Source organism: Erpetoichthys calabaricus, chromosome 2 (assembly GCF_900747795.2).
Source record: "Erpetoichthys calabaricus chromosome 2, fErpCal1.3, whole genome shotgun sequence".
NCBI lineage: Eukaryota > Metazoa > Chordata > Cladistia > Polypteriformes > Polypteridae > Erpetoichthys > Erpetoichthys calabaricus.
Window position 1 is genome coordinate 40,974,767 of NC_041395.2, and position 18,084 is coordinate 40,992,850.

At 39.9% G+C, this 18,084-nt stretch overlaps 1 protein-coding gene across 10 annotated transcripts in view; it reads left to right on the forward strand.

Annotated features, from left to right (window-relative positions):
• LOC114643144 (butyrophilin subfamily 1 member A1-like) overlaps positions 1–18,084 on the forward strand; it is a 186,586-nt gene that overhangs the window by 83,558 nt on the left and 84,944 nt on the right. The window contains exon 10 of one of the 10 annotated variants that reach the window (XM_051922316.1): positions 2,909–3,020. The exons of 8 other annotated variants lie outside the window; for them this stretch is intronic. In XM_051922316.1, the coding sequence (XP_051778276.1) occupies positions 2,909–3,020 (112 nt within the window). Of the gene's footprint in view, positions 1–2,908; positions 3,021–15,802; positions 16,015–18,084 lie in introns of those variants that run through there. One more of the 10 variants, XM_051922312.1, reaches the window with a different exon arrangement.

Below are 18,084 nucleotides of genomic sequence, written 5' to 3' on the forward strand. Positions count from 1 at the left end.
TGTTATACGTTTGCATCAATAAGTTTAGATGTTTTTTATTTTTTTTCACATGACTATCTTATCTTTCTACAGAGGCTACAGGCTACATCTTAAAGTCAGGTACGTTTATATAATGTTTGTTTTTGTGTCTGATTAGTGCCAGTGGAAGCTGGTGAATGGAGAACAAACCCAGTTAAAAACCTGAATACTTAGATTTGCCAAGTGCTGATTACCAAATATAATGCACAAACTGTATTTAAGAGCCACCTTGTCAGTTTAGTATGTGGTCATCAAGGTATGGTACACTAGTATGCTGTATTTCTGTTCTCAAAACTGAGTTCTTGATTGGCTGTGAGATTTTATTTCCAAGGTGACCAAACGTTTGTAGAAACAGAAAGTCTAACATTTTGTTCCTGTCTAAGGTCACCACCAGGAATTTTGAAATTGACAGGTTGGAGATTTTGTTGGAATGGGTCACCAGGAAGTAGAATTGTAACATATATCACCTATATAACCAGTAGATATTATGTTGTGAACCCAGACCTGGGTCCCATAGATAACTCGTAGTAGGGCTGAAAGAAAGTTTTAAATAAATAGTCTAAATAAAATTAAGAGACATTCTGTCTGTTTTTTGGACTTAAGGTACTAGCATGGCTGACATGGAGAACTTTACAAGAGTCAGACCAAGGCTATCTGACTAGATAAGAAGCCTGGACTGTGAGTTTGCTGCCATCATTACAAAAACCATGGAGTAATTGAATTGTGGGATTTTTTTTTTTTTTTTGCTATGTAGATTTGAATTCCTCCCCTGCTGTGGTGTATGTGAAATTTGCAATAATTGCCCTTGTCTGTCAGGGTACTACACTTTCCAAGCACTTTATGCATTGGAAAGATGGTATATAAATGAAATGGTTCTAATATTTTCTTCCATATGCCTGCAACATATATGTTTCATTAATTGGGACCTTTAATGTGGCCCTTTATGAATATGTTTGTGTACCCAGTAGTGGATGGTCACTCAGTGCTGTACAGATAAGCTTTGGCCAAGACAACACCGTAATAGATCATGTAAGTTCAGTAATCCAGAGGGTAGGTGGTGTGAGATACGCCCGAACACCACCAGACAGACACCAATCCTTTATAAAAGCACATGTTTACTTCACCAAAGTCCCGCACAGCACACAGTGCTCCCGCACCAAACACCCCTAACACAGGCTTTCTTCCCAATGTCTTTGGACCACCTTTCCTCTGCTCATGGGAGCTTCGTTCTGCTCCCGCTCCCGACTCCAGCTCCCAGACTGTAGGAAGGTGGTCCCTTTTATGTTCACCTGGACGTGCTCCAGGTCCTGGAGTGGCGGAAGTTCTGCCCTTGCACCCGGAAGCACTCCGGGCGTCGCTGGAAGGATCTTCTCCCACCTTCCCAGGTGTGGCAGAAGTGCACAGCTCCCGGGCTTTAGAAGCCTTGGGACGCCCCCTGACGGCAGCCATGGGCCCCCACAGGTTTGTGCCTCCTTGCTCCATCCCCATGGTCCCCTGCTTATCCAGGGCGGTTGCCCCCTCACAGCCCGGGGGATGCACTGACTGCCTCCCCGTCTTTCTAGGCATCCAGGCTGGGTGTGGCCCCCAATCCTCCTGTGACAGTGGGTAATTTTAGAATGTTCATTTTGTAATAAGTGTTTATTCTCTATTATTGACTCAGTGTCTTTGAGGTTGAGTTATTATATAATTTAATTATTTTTATCAGTTTGAGGCATGTAGTTGTGTCCACTTACATGCTGTGTTGGTAACACATAGATTTAAGTGATAAGATCCAAAAAGAACAAGTATGATAGTCATGTCACAGTGACCCCATACCCTGTGTCAGTTCCAGAATTTGGCTCCCCATTTACCTCAGTTATCCAAAATTCCCTTTCATAGAAGTTTTGCTTCTAACATTTTACCTTTCTGCCCCTGAGCTGCTCAAACAGATTTATAAGTGGTTCTTCATATACTACTTCCAAAGTCATTATCAGTTAAGTTGCCCACTGGAAAGGGAAAGGGAAAGGTGCTGCCACCTATGTGCTTAACCAGCATAACTACACTTCTGTCCTAAACTTCCTAAAGGACTTTCCTGCATATTTCTGCACAGTTTAGGATTTTCAGAAACATTCTCTGGCTTTCTTAAAATATCAAGGTTACACTCAGTTAGGAAGTGATCTTACTACAGTACCCCTTTTTATTATTCAAGTCCGGGAAGAGTTCCAGGGAAAACCTAAATGGGCCTTCTCTGCATACAGCCCTCTGGTCGTACTGAATAACAAAGTCCACCTCACTTTTTGGAGGTAAAATATTGTTAGATAGTATTCAGATATGGTGGCTGTTGACATTTACACAGTTTCACTTTAAAATTCTTTTCTGAATATTCAAGAAATATTGACATTCACAATGGCAGTTGTTGGGGCATGAGCTCATTACACTTGTTAGGACATTCATTTGTGAGTTTAGCCTCACCCACTCAAAACTATTAGAATGTTAAATTTTCTGATTTGGGATCCATGCTGTGAGCAATGAAAGGGCTAAAGTTAGGCTTCTTTGTCAAATACCCGACTCATCTGACTTCTTATGTTTCTTTCAGAATGGGGGAGAATACCAAAATCATTTGGTGAGTGGTTGTCCTCCTTTGAGAATAAGAGTGGCTTAGTAATGTGACATATAAATGCAGATCAAAGGTAACTCTGTCTCATCTTTGACAAGACGTACCAGTTCTTATTGTTGAAGAAAATCTCTGTATGGTGACTTGTACACTTCATCAAATTAAGTTGTGTTGTATTTGTTTTAATTATACTGCAGCATTATCTGTTCTCAGTCAGGATCACAGATTTTGTATTACCTTTAGAATACTCAATGTAAGTTATAATCTGTTCTGATTGTTTCACCCCCATCTTTTCAGCTCATGTGACTTTGGACCCTGAAACTGCACACCCCTGCCTTGTCGTGTCTGCAGATGGTCGTTGTGTACAAAATCAACATAAAGATCAGAATGTCCCTGACACTCCACTCAGGTTTGACACCTGGCACTTTGTCCTGGGGAGGAAGAGTTTCACCTCAGGACGGCACTACTGGGAGGTGGATGTGAAGAAGAGGAATGACTGGTATTTGGGTGTCGTCAGTGAGTCTGCACAGAGGAAAGGACGAGTGAGTCTGAAACCTCAGTCAGGATACTGGATTGTGAGGCTGTATAGTGATGAGCTGAGTGCACTGACTGAACCTGAGACCACACTGCGATTGAGAGCAATACCCCAGAAGGTGGGGGTGTACCTGGATTGTGATGAGGGGCGCCTCTCATTTTACAGCGTGGAGGACCACTGGCACATCTACACCTTCAATGGAGGTGTCACTGGGAAACTGTACCTGCTGTTTGCACCTGGAGATGAAGGAGAAAAGCTTATGATCCTGCAGTCTGGAGAAGAAACAAACCACTCTGACCAGCACAGGGAGGTTGCTTAGTGGTACTGAGGAGCTGACCTGAACTGCTTTACTGCAACATTCAGGTGTTTTATAGGTTTTCTGCAATTCATCTGAAGCCAAGTGAGAAAATCCAACAGTTCTGAAAAGTAAGAAAATTTCAGTAGAGTTTTAAAATGTAATGTGTCTTCTGCTGGATTTCAGGGTGTTTCTTAAGTACTACAGAGACCCAGTCCAATGGGTATAATGTCAGCAGACAAGATACTGCATTATAATTGTATATTAAGGAGCACCACATTCTTAATATGTCATCAGGACTTCAGATATTTTTTACATGTGATTTTGTGCATTTGCCATAATAATGCATATTTTATGTTGTTACCCTTGTTCATGTTCAAAGTTAAATTTGGAGCTAATACCTGGTCTCAATCTCAAACAATTCTGTGTTCACCTTTCTTTTGTATGTGTCCCTCAAATAATGTCACACAGTTTATAACCATTTACCTCTAACCTGTTTTAATACAAAGTCTTATCATGTTCACTTCCCTTTATTAAAGAGCATTGTGTGGTTTTGCCACCTTCTTTTGCTGTTTAGTACTTACCTTTAATTTTTTATTCTGCAGATGATATTTCAGAATTACCATGTACTAATTCAAGCATAATTGAGCTTAACAAAAATATTTTATATGATAGAGTGCCTAAGATTGGCAAGGGTAGAGCGGAAGAAATGTTGGCAAGCATTGTGTTGCAGTAAGTTCAGACGTAAAGTTTAGGGTTGAGGAAGAACACAAGGCTGAGCTTTGGACAGAACATAATATGCCAACCAAGATGCAGAACCGTAAAGTGGATCTATCTTTGGTATCTTGTATGATTAGGAGACATACAGTACAGTAGTAAAGCTGCAAGTGAGGTAATATTGTGGAACAAAAGTTTAAAGCCTCCTGGAGAACTAAAGATGTAGTCAGTGAGAGGGAAACATGGACAGAAACTTCAGAGCTTTGATGGTAATGACAGGGGATTGGCTAGTGCTTTTAATTACTGTGAAAATCTTGACTTGTCATTTTAAATTATTTTTATTTTTTACAGATAACCTTTATTTCATATCTACCTTTTTGGTAGTGAACACCATCCCAAACCTTTGAACGGATGTTGATTTTAACAAGGGGTGGTTTCCAATTACTCATAAACAATCAACAGCAGGCACTTGGATTTCTGTATTTGTAAATTCTAAGTGCCTTATGAAATTCTACCCTCTGAGAAACGATGATATTTTTTATTGAAAGGAACTTTTCACAAACCACGTGACTCTGTTGAAGAGCAAACTCCACTCCTCCTAAATGCTGATTTGTGAGGTTTAACTGCAGGCTGGCACCATAAGTTCAATGCACTCGGTGTACAACAACCAGTTCAGTTGTCACATCTCATTTTCCCTCAATGTTGGGGAGGAGTGATGTTCAGTTGACTGATGGAGGAGAACATTGCCATATCACTTTCCGATGAGCTCAGCTGTATTTTAAGGATTTTACAGTTGATGGGCACTCAGACAGGGTCACACAGTGAGTGAGAGGCAGGGATGGAACTGGCACCTTGTGATTTAATTTTGTAACAGCCCACATTGCCTGCTTTATTTTTGGGAAATGACAAAGTAAAATTATAAATTTGACAGTATTGATTTTTAAAGAGAATGTCACATTCTTTTTGAAACATTTGCCAAAAAAGAACAGACTCAGCTGAATTTGAGATGACAGTTTCTCTGTACTCTGTACACATGATGTGTTAATACTACTATCTACAGTGCATATAGTGGCTTTTAATATCTATCCGTCTATTGTATATTCCCCTATTATCTGTCCTTCCGTTTGTGTATATCAGTGCAGTGCCTTTTCTATTTATCCACCTACCTATATGTGAATTAAAATGAAGTTTTGTTCATAAAGGTGCTGGAAGTGGCAACTTGTTGCATGTTAATCATGCAAGTAAGAATTCCCTTATACTCTATGAATATGACAGTAAAGTCCCAGAAAATGTACTGACCCTATGTAGCCTTTTTTTGTTTTTACAATGGTCTACTAAAAGGTTTCAGTCTATAATTATGTGATCATGTCAGAGTTTGAAAGGACCACAACGCCACTCACTCGGGTAGGGAATAGCAGAAGCGGCAGGTATTGTGCTTCAGTTGTTGCAGCTAGTATGAGCCGTGGCAAAGAAATGTTTAAACCCTTAAAAAGATGATCTTGTGCCACATTAAAAGTCAAACGTATGCCTGTATGTGTATTTGTATTAATATTGTTTGTAAGCTGCAGTTAGCATTACTGCCTCACTGATCCAGTGCCCTAACATTAAATCTTTATGTGGTCACCATTGGTGTCAGGTTAGCCTTTTTTGCCGTATCTGTGTTGGTTTTTCTCCATGTACTCCCATTTTTTTCCAGCATTCCAAAGAGGTACAGTTTATTTGAATCGACCTTCATGAATTGGCCTGCTTTAAATGAGTGTGGGCATTCATAGTGTGCTGTGAGGTGGACTAGTGCCCTGGCAAAGGCTATTTTGTATATTGCCTGCCCAGTGCTGCTTATGCAATAAATTGGAATCTAGAGGACTGAATATGTATGTTTATAGGTTTATTTAAAATATATTTTAGCTACCCATATAGCTGAATCCTTATGAAGGAGATTGCGAAGCTATTTTGAGTGTTAATGCTATAGAGTAACAAAACATCACAAGTATCGAACTTCAATACATGAAGTTAGATGGTTGTAAATGTAAATAAAACTATTTGCCAACCTTAAGGGGCACATCCTGTGTGAGGGTAATAAATGACTTATCAGGTAGATGAGCAAATCATCTCTTACAATATGTTTATTTATTTATTCAAAGAGTGCCTCCCTGGATTATAAATCCTCTTTAGGAAAGTGATTTTTGAGTATGGCTCTATATATTGTACTGCCAGCTATCAAGGTGCACTGTGAAATAAAAATATGAATCAGGCTGGTGCCCTTATCTCTTCCTTTAAAGAACCTGAATAACTCTAATGTGGGGTTTACCACTTAATATGACAGGCTTTGCTATTACATGATTATCAGATTTGCATTTGTTCATTTAATTTGGTGTGAATTTGATAATCATTACCTGGCTTTGATGTCTGATCAGTGGTCCTGTATGAAGAATTCAACATGTTGAACAGATTCAGTTTTATTAGATTTGGTGGGACTGCCTTCCAAAATTAAGAAAAGCCTTCATGACAGTATTTTAGGATCACAGAATTAGCAGCACACATTTAAAAACTCTGCTGAGAATGTTGCAAATAAAGTCACTTGTTTATTTATAAAAGGCAATAAGGACCAAATGATGCAGCAAAGAACAATTTCACCAAAATTAAGATGAGGTTGAAGTGACCTAAAAAAAAGAGCAATTTTGTCCTTATTTCCTCTGAGTAAGAAAACTCTTACGACAATTGTAATTGCCATGCTGAATGGACCAACATCCTGGGCTCCTTGCTGGGAAGGGAGACTGTAATCGAAGGACGGTGTCCTGACCAGGATCAGAATGGATGTTTTTCCTGGAATGGAGGCCTGTGTAGAAGGTCAGAGTGTGTCTGCTTTCCAGGGGTGTGTTTTCCTCCCGTTCATACAGTGGCAGCACTGTACTGGTGGAATTCCCATATGGATACCTGCAGAGCAGGCTGGCAATTGCAGTACCATGGGGACCACCCTGTCGGGGTTTGTGAGTGCTGCCAGGTGGAGCTGCGGGGGATTGCTATACCTTATTTGAAGGGCTTCTGCCTGACCCAGAATTGCTTTCAGTGTGCAAAGCTGTGGCACCAAAAGTGCTCCTGGGTCTGGCATAAAAGAAGCCGGCATTCCTGCACGAGTTTTCAGAGTATGGAGGAGGTAGATGAGACTACCTGCAAGATGTGGAAGGAGAAAGAAAAATCATTACTTAGCTGTGCAGCCTAAAAAGGAGGAAATTGGATCCCTGTGGAGGTATTGTGTCAAATAAACACTTTATATTTAAACCCAGGACTGTGTTTTGTAGTTGTGTCTGGGGGTTTGGGGCACTGCTGTGTCCCGTGGTGGTTACTACTGGCATAGTCAGTAAGATTTCCTGGTCATCTCTTGGCAGAGAACTGTTGAAAAATAAACAGGTCTAGGGTTCACTCACAAGAAATGCAACACAAGTAACAGGGTCACCAATAAAGTAATGGGGATAAAAAGTCAGTCCGGGAGGCAGCACATGTCCCTCAGACATCTATAAGTCTGGGAAAGTTTTGCAGAGGAAAATGAAAATGGCTGGCTGCTGCTCCGTGCCTTGGAAGGTGAACCACAAGTGCAGATTGAGCACCTTTTAGGGAACACGTTATTTGACCTCTGTGAAGACGCTGCTCTTGATATGCAGAACAAAGGCATGTACCGATGAGGGGCTGAAACCAAAGGGGAAAAGACTTAAAAACCCAAAAGTCTGCTAACAAAGATGTCAAGGCTGTGGGCCTTCTATTCTGTTTTGTAGTTTCTAGGCCAGAAAGCCATGACGTTTCCAAAGACTGGAACTGGGAGGACACCACTGCCAAAAGGCTCAGGGTGAGTGACTCTTTTCCTATTCACAGAGATAATGGTGAGTTACGGGTAAAATGTCTGAATCCCATCATTAAAACACTAGAGATGGAGCCAACTGGTCAGATAGCTGATTGTCCAAACTCCAACTCCCATCTTTCCTCCGTTTCCCTGACTCAGCATGTACAAAAGGAGTGTTTGTTAGCTAACTCTTCATGGGTGGATAGAAACACTTGAAATTCAGACCAAAATTAGATGAACCAACCAGAACTACAAGTCATCTTGTACAAACTGAGTGAACTGTTGCAGCTGGTGCAGGTAATTCTATCAGTCCTGAATACCTTGGACACGGCAGTGAGGGGCTCAAAGAAAGAGCAAGAGCACTGACAGAAATTGTTACAGGGTTCACTTTAAGTGAAAGGGAACTGTGTATTCATGCAAGCGTCCAAGTAGCTATAATTCCTACTGCAATTACAGAAATAAGAGGAACCCAGTGCCGCTGCATCACTGACACCTCTGAATCCTCCGTCATTTGTCCTTCCTTCAGTCATAACAATCGTATCGAGAAAAGTTGAGCTCCCCTTTACCTCATAGAGGGACCCTTTCTGTCAAGTTGTCAGAGAGAAAATTGGGGAGTTGGACTAAAGTAAGACTATCTCAGCAATAAAGGAGAAGTGGTCAAACCAGAAGACCTGGAGAGGTCAGGTGGACAAAAGTCTCTACCTACCTGTCCCTTTAACTCGGGGCAGACAAGGCCTAAAGAAGAGCAAAAAAAAAAGTGAATGGTCAGGAAGAAAAGACTATAGTGAAATTTCTAGTTTGCTTCAAAAGGAAAATGGGTTTACAAGGGAGATGTTTTGTGGGCCAGGACTTGGGACATCGCTGGTGGAATGCCACTTGGAGTGGTCCGAGACAACATTGGACATTAGCAATGAAAACAAGACTGTCTCAACTATTTGTTACCTGAAGCACTTACTAACTGTGGGGTTTTTCTATTTTGCAGAGGCACACTGTATGGTCACACAATTAAACATAACATCTTGAACCCAGCTAATCCAGTTAGGTTTGTAGGGGGTACAGAGCCTATGCCAGCAGCATCAGACACAAGGGTTAGGGTTGTGGTTCGTATTCTATGTATATTTTTTATGTGCTTATCCTCCTCATTCTTAGTGATCTGGCATGCACTTTGGGGGTTTTTGGAATTTCATTTTGTTCTTTTTGATTCCCCTGCCCACTTTAATTACTGTATATTTTGGGCTATTTTGGTTGCATTTTCTGTACTTTTTACAAAAGATCTCAAAAGGCTCAGGGTGAGTGACTCTTGAATTTTCAGCATTCATTGTTAGGGCAGCATCCTGTATTGTTAGAGGTGTCTCAGAGGTCTTGACCCGCAGGAAATGATGCGATGGGTTAAACTTGTCTTCCAAATGTTCACTTCCTCATCCGAGGTGCGAATAACAAATCCCTTCTTGCTTATCACTTTTTGATGAAAATTTTCAATATAATCAATGTTTTCTGGTTCTGGCCTTTGCTCTTACATTTTTTGACTTCAATTTTTGTCTTATCATTTTGACCACTTTCTTTCTAAATATTTCTCTCCCGGCAGTGGTGTAGCTAGCTTGCTGAAGACTCCTGTGCAGTGCCCAGAGGTGGGCCAATCCTGTCTAGCATAACTGTTAGTAATTTATTCGAAACTAGATCTACTAGAAGCTGGCTCTGTGCAGTGGTGTCTGTGACCATGTCACTATCAGATCACACGTCGGTGACAAACAAACCAGCTCTCTAAATGGAATTTGTAATAATTTTTTTTATCGCTTTATTACAGCTGCTGTAAGTTATCAAAAATCAAATGAATTGCGGGAATGGAATGTGGGAGGTGTGGATAGTAGTAGTAGTACATAAATACGTATATATAAAATGTGGACACACTTACTTTTCCAAGACAACTTTGTGAAGGAAGATGATTAAAATGTAATGTTAAGTTAGATAGAAAGTAGAAACGTCTGTGCTATAAAATGAAGCAATTTCAATTTGTGACAAATTAAAATGACAACACTGGCTGAGAAGATACTACTACACAATTGACTTGTTTTACACAAGTTCTGAGAAAATGGACTTCATAAAAGTGGCGATACTCACAAATCCTCACAGTAGTGACAGTAATAGGAGTAGATTCATACCTGGTGGCATTGATTGTGAACTATCTTACAGACAGACCTCAGTATGTGCGACTTGGGAACTGCACGTCTGACATTGTGGTCAGCAACACAGGAGCGCCACAGGGGACTGTACTTTCTCCGGTCCTGTTCAGCCTATATACATCGGACTTCTAATACAACTCGGAGTCCTGCCACGTGCAAAAGTTCACTGACGAGACTGCTATTGTGGGCTACATCAGGAGTGGGCAGGAGGAGGAGTATAGGAACCTAATCAAGGACTTTGTTAAATGGTGCGACTCAAACCACCTACACCTGAACACCAGCAAAATGAAGGAGCTGGTGGTGGATTTTAGGGGGCCCAGGCCCCTCATGGACCCCGTGATCATCAGAGGTGACTGTGTGCAGAGGGTGCAGACCTATAAATACCTGGGAGTGCAGCTGGATGATAAATTGGACTGGACTGCCAATACTGATGCTCTATGTAAGAGAGGACAGAGCCGACTATACTTCCTTAGAAGGCTGGCATCCTTCAACATCTGCAATAAGATGCTGCAGCTGTTCTATCAGACGGTTGTGGTGAGCGCCCTCTTCTACGCGGTGGTGTGCTGGGGAGGCAGCATTAAGAAGAAAGACGCCTCACGCCTGGACAAATTGGTGAGGAAGGCAGGCTCTATTGTTGGCATGGAGCTAGACAGTTTAACATCTGTGGCAGAGCGACTGGCACTGAGCAGACTCCTGTCAATCATGGAGAATCCACTGTATCCACTGAACAGGATCATCTCCAGACAGAAGAGCAGCTTCAGCAACAGACTACTGTCACCGTCCTGCTCCACTGACAAGACTGCGGAGATCGTTCCTCCCCCACACTATGCGACTCTTCAATACCACCCGGGGGGGTAAACGTCAACATTATATAAAGTTATTGTCTGTTTTTCCCTGTCTCGTACTCTCCACCTTGCTTTTTTTTTTTACTTGCATTGCGTTTTTATTGCTCTTTAATTAATATTGTTTTTATCAGTATGCTGCTGCTGGAGTATGTGAATTTCCCCTTGGGGATTAATAAAGTATCTATCTATCTATCTATCTATCTATCTATCTATCTATCTATCTATCTATCTATCTACATAAATGTCCATATATGGACATAATGAGACACAGCTGATGGTGTGAGTAGTGAAAAAATACAGTACTTGAAGCAGGACCAAACAATGTAAGTAATTTCATGTAAATGTATATGCGAGGTAGGAGGGGTACTTGGGTGTAACAGTGTATTAGGGGATGGGATTCAGAGTTTTTATATAATTCACCATTTTATGTGCAATAAAATTGTTCTGAACCTGGTACCCTGTTTGGAGACATTTTGGATAGGGGAGGGGAGCCATGGTGCCAAATGAAGTAAGTATTTATTCTTTGTGTTATCAACATGCAACTTTAGACTGGCACAGTTGACATGTCTAGGAATGCCTGTGAGGTGAAAAAACTTCCCTGGCATTACTTGTACATGAGCTTTAACTGAAAACAAAAATCTGAAAAAAATTACTGTATGTGCCTGTTTTTTTTTCCTAGTTGTACCAGCTGTTTCTAAATAAAGGGACTGTTTAAATTTGACACAAACACAGATCCTATCACATTTGAGAAGTTATCTGTCAGGTTTTAGTGAAAAATGGACTGTCCTGCCTTTATTTTTTGAATAACAAGGACTTATTTTGGGGTAACCCCTCTCAGGTGGATATTGTAGAAAAATGCCCCCAGGGTGTAAGGGATTTTAAAATGAAGGTGAACTTTTAAGGACGGAAAACAAGATTCTAGGAAGGACAAACCCAGCTTTCACTGAAGAAGTCAAGTTTGGTGTTAATTGGGGTGTGTGTGTGTATGAGAGTGCGGTGAGTTTTTTTAAATTTTTTGCAGGGGTTGAATAGAAGGTGGAGTTCACAGTTATTTTCTTTCTTTGTGAATGTAGATTTGATTGTAATGTATTCTTACTGAGTTAGAAGCGAAGGGTTGTGATTTGTGTGTGGTTCTTATATTCTTTTGTTGGTATAAGGTGCTCCAGTTCTTATTAAAAAAAAAAAGGGGAATTTTAAAGGGATTTATTGCATTTGTTTGTTACAGTGAACTAATTGTTCAGACTCAGACCGGACCTAACCGGTAGGAAAAAAAGGTGGAGGCAGCTCCTGTTGGACAATTCTAGTGGTTACAATATTAAAGCTCAGATGTAATGAATATGATGCACAGACTGTATTTTAGCTCCTTTTCAAGAAGACTAAGGCTGCATTTTTGCACTGAAGAATAGTTTTGATTTTTTTTTCATCAGTTTAGACTACCCATGGTCACTTCTCACAGGGAACTGACCGACATGTCAGGAATACCTCAGTTAAGCTTCACTCTATCATGCATGCTGTGCAGGACCTAATAACTGACCGAGGAAGTGCTATATCCAGGTTTCGTATGGTGTGGGTGCATAGACATATAACATATTGTTACCAAGATAAAAAGACAATTTGCACCAGTGTCCTTTTTCCCAATGTAATCGGGGCACTTTAATGCACTCATATTGCAATAAGGGCACCTAACAAGAATGAAGCTGCTTTTGTTAACCACAGGTTATCTGTTATATCAAAGTTAAACTGACAAACATGGTATAATATGCATAAAAAGGCAGTTGTTATTCGCAGATTGAAATCAGAGAGGGTACATGTATTTTTTTTCCTCCTCTCGTTTAACACACACTCTGTCGGTGACTAGCGATCTGCTTCATCGCCACAGATCAGACCTTTTTTATTTTTTTTTTACTTCACCCACAGTGTGTCTGGAACTCACGTCATTTACAGCATCAGTAACACGTTGCCATTCAGTACATTTGTGCTTGTTGATGACACCCGTGCTTAGGGCACCAAATAAATGTTTTTTTGCATGCCTCTAATTTAGAGACGAGAACTTCTGTCTCTCACTACTGGATGTGTCATGTGGCTACCAGCCAATGAAGGTCTGCAGCATTGCGACTGCGTATGTATGAGGTTGACTAGCGTGGGTCATACAGTATGTGGTTGTTTCAGGGTGGAAGTAGGCGAGGTTTGAGGCATATGAAGGAACGCATATTTACAAGAAGAATGTGATTTATAAAGAGTAAATTGCATAGAGATATGCATATGCCTGGATTTATAAATCATTAATTCATTTTTTTTTTTACCAATGCAATTTTGTTTTTAGCGTACAGTACATGTATTTTCATGCAACGTTTTATAAACGAGGCTCTAGGGCTTTGACTGTGTCTGACTTTGCTTTCTCTGTTATAACTAAGCATAGACAAGAGTTTAATTTTCTCAGGGATGTTGCTGACTGAGGTTTTTGTATTCCTGTTCTCCATTGTCAACAGCTATAGCTCAACAACAGAATTAGACACACAGAATACAATTAGGATCCTTCATGTCAATTTGAAATTTCTTTGTTTTACTCTATGTTTAAACTAAAGCATTTTTGTGTGTCTGTGTGTGTATTATGTATTTTATTTTTTTTTAAATTTTATTTATAATTTTATTGTAATAATTTATACAAATCAATCAATTTTTTACAAATAATAAGATTGAAAAAAAAAAACAAAGAAAACAAGTCGACCCCCACCCCTGAGAGAGAGAGCATGGCCAACAGAGTAAAACTTAAGGCTTGTAGACATACCTAAATTGATGAGTTTAATAGGCCAGTAGAGATGAATGAAGAAGAAAAAGAGATGCAGAGATAATTGCTTCCTCGGTGCTTTAAGAGCTTATTCTAAAATTTTATTGATTATATCCTGCCAGGTTTTAAAAAACTTCTGTACAGATCCCCTAACTGAATATTTGATTTTTTCCAATTTCAAATAGTATAAAACATCAGTTACCCACTGACTTAAAAGAGGAGCATTAGGATTCTTCCAGTTTAGCAAAATAAGTCTTTGTGCCAAAAGTGTAGTGAATGCAATCATAGTTTGTTTGTCCTTCTCCACTTTAAAACCATCTGGAAGAACACTGAACACAGCTGTTAATGGGTTAGGAGGGATTGTGACCCCAAGGCTGTCTGAAAGGCACTTAAAAATTTTTGTCCAAAATGATGCTAGTTTGGTGCAGGCCCAGAACATGTGACCCAGTGAGGCAGGAACTTGGTTGCAGCGTTCGCAGGTTGGATCTTGCCCTGGAAACATTTTGGACAGTTTTAGGCGAGACAGATGTGCTCGATATATAATTTTGAGTTGTCTAATTGTATGCTTTGTGCATATGGAGCTCAAGTGAAGTCTCTGCATTGCTGTTTTCCACTCCTTTTCTGATATATTGATTAAGAGATCTTTTTCCCATTGTCTTATTGGATCTTTGAAAGGGAGGGACTGTAAAATAATTTTATATGTTGCAGAGATGGTGTCAAAGTCCTTGAAATTGAGCAGTATTTTTTACAGCATGGACAAGGGTGCAAGATGAGGAAAATCGAGCAGGTTCTGTTTAACAAACCTCCTAATTTCAAGATAGTGAAAGAAATGTGTAGCTGGAAAATTAAATTTGGAATGTAATTGTTCGTGGGATGCAAAGATATTGTCTATATAAAGATCTCTGAGCAATTTAATCCCAAATCTTTTCCAGGTATTAAAAACTGCATATGTTTGTGAGGGTTGAAAGAGGTGGTTCTTTTGCAGAGGTGCCACAGATAAAAGCTTCTCCATCTTAAAATGCTTTCTGCATTGGTTCCATATTCTGGGTTATTAGTATATTTGCGATAACTTGCATTTATTGGGGCACAAAGCAGGGAATATAAAGAAGTACTGTAGGATTTTATTTTTATTGTGGACCAAGGCCTGTGTATGTTCATTTATTTGTGTCCAGGTTTTTATGGCTTGTATGTTTGCTGCCCAGTAATAAAACTTAAAGTTAGGTACAGCCATGCCACCTTCTGCCTGAGGTCTTTGTAAGGTCGCTCTTTGGATACGTGGATGTTTTGAGTTCCAAATAAATGAGGTTATGGTTGAATCTAATTGCTTAAAAAATTATTTATTGATATATATTGGAATGTTTTGAAATAAAAAAGAAGCTTAGGAAGAATATTCATCTTAACAATGTTAATTCTTCCAGCTAGAGTGAGTTGAAGGGTTGACCATCTATGCAAGTCTTGCTTAATTTTTTCCATATAGATGGTGAAATTTTGTTGATAAAGAGCTTTATATTTACTTGTGATGTTTAACCCTAGGTATTTAAACTGATCTGCAATGATAAAAGGGAAGGTGTCCAATCTAATACTGTATTATACTGTATGCTTGACAATTCACTGGAAAGATTACATTTTTATTCAGATTAAATTTTCAGTTTTGACAAAAGACTAATACCTTTGTTTAAATGCTGTTGGGTTTTGCCCAGCCTTATGCAGGTATATGAGTCATATGGGCTGGCAAGGTTGTCATACCCTCCTCTCTAATGAATGGGATTAAAGTGAAGCTTGATATGCACCCAAATTTTCACAGTTTTGACAAAAGATGGATAGCTTTCTTTACATTGCATTTGGATTTTGCCTGGCCCAGCACGGGTATGTGGATCAAATGGACTGGCAAAGATATCATACTTTCATATACAAGGAGTGGGAATTACTATGGAGTTTAATGGGCACCGTTAAGGGTTAAATGCCGTTGGGCAGCACTTATTTTCTTATTGGCGCTGATTCAACTGGAAAGAGAAAGTGAAAGCGTAACACAAACGGTACAATTAACCTTGATTGTTTATGTCGGAAATTTCGGAGAACTCTGCTCCTAATTACTCGATACTGGACCACCCCGGCAAAGGTGGCGGACCCGCTAATGTCCTGACTGACCCGAGGCGAAGGTTCAAAGGAGCTGCAGCAACAGACGAGCGTGGACGCCGAGGGAAAAAGGTGCGTGTGACACGGGCGACCGGATTAAAGAAAACACCTGTGTGTTTAAATAACTAATTTGTGGAATTTACATGCTAACGATCGTTTAAAGGTAACGCAGCAGCTGTTACAAGTTTGGTGAAATTAAAAAAATAGACATGTGCAGATCGGACAGGCCGAGGTAGGGAGACGCCTCGACGTCACCAAAGGGATTCGGCTGACTGGTACACGTGACAATCTGCCCTCGTTTTCAATTCCTCTTTATTTCTTTTACTGCTTTTATATTAGCTTAGATGATAGCGATGTCCTCCCAAAATGCATTATTTTAATTTTATTAATTATTATAAAGGCACCTACTGGCTAAATGCGCAAAAAAGAATTTAGGGAACAACGGGAAAACCGATAAGCAGACACCTCGAGCCTCATTTAAAGCGAGTAAAAAAAATCTGGATTCTTAGTAATCTGTTTGTTATCATGGCAACTTTTATTTTATTTGTTTGTGTAATGTACAATATCGCTGTTTTAGGAAACTTTCAGAAATAAGTATTTATGGGATGAGTTTATTAAATTGTTTTTCTGATTAAACGATCCGACCGGCCGTCCCATTCCTTGTGGTTTGTGTTGCTTTCACTGAGCTCCCCAGTCCAGCCTTAACGTCAACTTGTCTTCACTGTACTGGGGTCTCCCAAAGACCTGCATGTTAAGATGACTGGAGATGCTAGACTAAGTATGAATGAGTGTGAGTGGGTGTGTGTGAGTGTATCCTGTGATGGACTGACATCACTTCCACAGTTGGTTCCCATCTTGCGGCCACAGGCCATTATGATAAAAAGCCTGAAATAAACCAAAAACAAAAAATAGAACTCTTCAAATAATTTTAAGATAGGACTTGTGCAGCATGAGGAAACATCAATAATTATGTTCACTTTACATATAAGTGGCAATATTACAATATGTGGAGTGGTTTTTATTTAGCTGAACTTCAAGGTGTTATTTAGGTATATTTATAGAATGGGTTAAAGAAAGAAAGCAAAGGTTTATGTGTTTTTAAATGGTGACCCTGTTGTCATTGCTAGCTGTCCCATCCGTCATCCACACTGCCTCTCTATCAATGACTCTGCCCTCATGAGTTGAGAATTTGTTCATTTTGGATCTGATTGAATTGCAGAATTGTGGTAACTCCTTGCTGGGTTGTGACCATGAATGCTGTCATGTCTGACTTGTCAACTTAGTTCAAAGTGGACAGTCTGTAGCACTTAAACTATGAAGAAAACCTGACAACACAGGAGTTAAACAACAACCCTTTGATTTCCTTTTGTGTTGCGCTGCACTTCCACTCTTGATCAAGCCATAGCCTGAAAAAGCACACAATACTCTTTAATATATTACAGTAGATATTAGCAGCATGCGTCCTTACCTGGCTAAGTCATGATAAGCTGTGGTCATATTGTCTGCTAGCGCAGCTTCCGTCTCTTGAAATGTTTGTCTTGATCTAACCTAGCAGGTGGCAGTGGTGTGCAGACTGTAGCACAAAGATAAAAACAAACCCCAGGATTACAAAATTGGGTTCCAAAGTAACTATCTTATCCATACAGTCCTAGAGAGCAGCCATGCAAAATTTGTCTCAGATCAGTCAAAGGGTGTAGGACCATATAGGGAACAGACAGAGAGTCATTCATTTTTATATGTTGTTTCTAATTGTTTCAAATTGCCACATTGTTTAGAACTGCTGCTTTTTGGCCTCATCAGACTGATTTAAAATCCCCCTCCAAAAACAGTCAGCACACACTCACAATCATTCATAACAGGATCATTTAGAACTGCCAGATTGTGTTGTCACACATGTACCTGGGATGTGCCAGGAAGGCTTTGAGAAAAATCTAATATGGATGCAAAAATAAATAGGTGGCACACTGTAATATCTAATGAATAAGATTTACTTTGATGTTTGAAGGGCACTGTAGAGGGTTAGAAAGCATATGGACACCCTGAGCTTCACAATTTCAAGAAAAGACAGACGTCTTTGTTAATTTGCATTTGAGATATGCCCAGCCCAACACATGTAACTGAGTCAAAAGTACTGGCAATGTT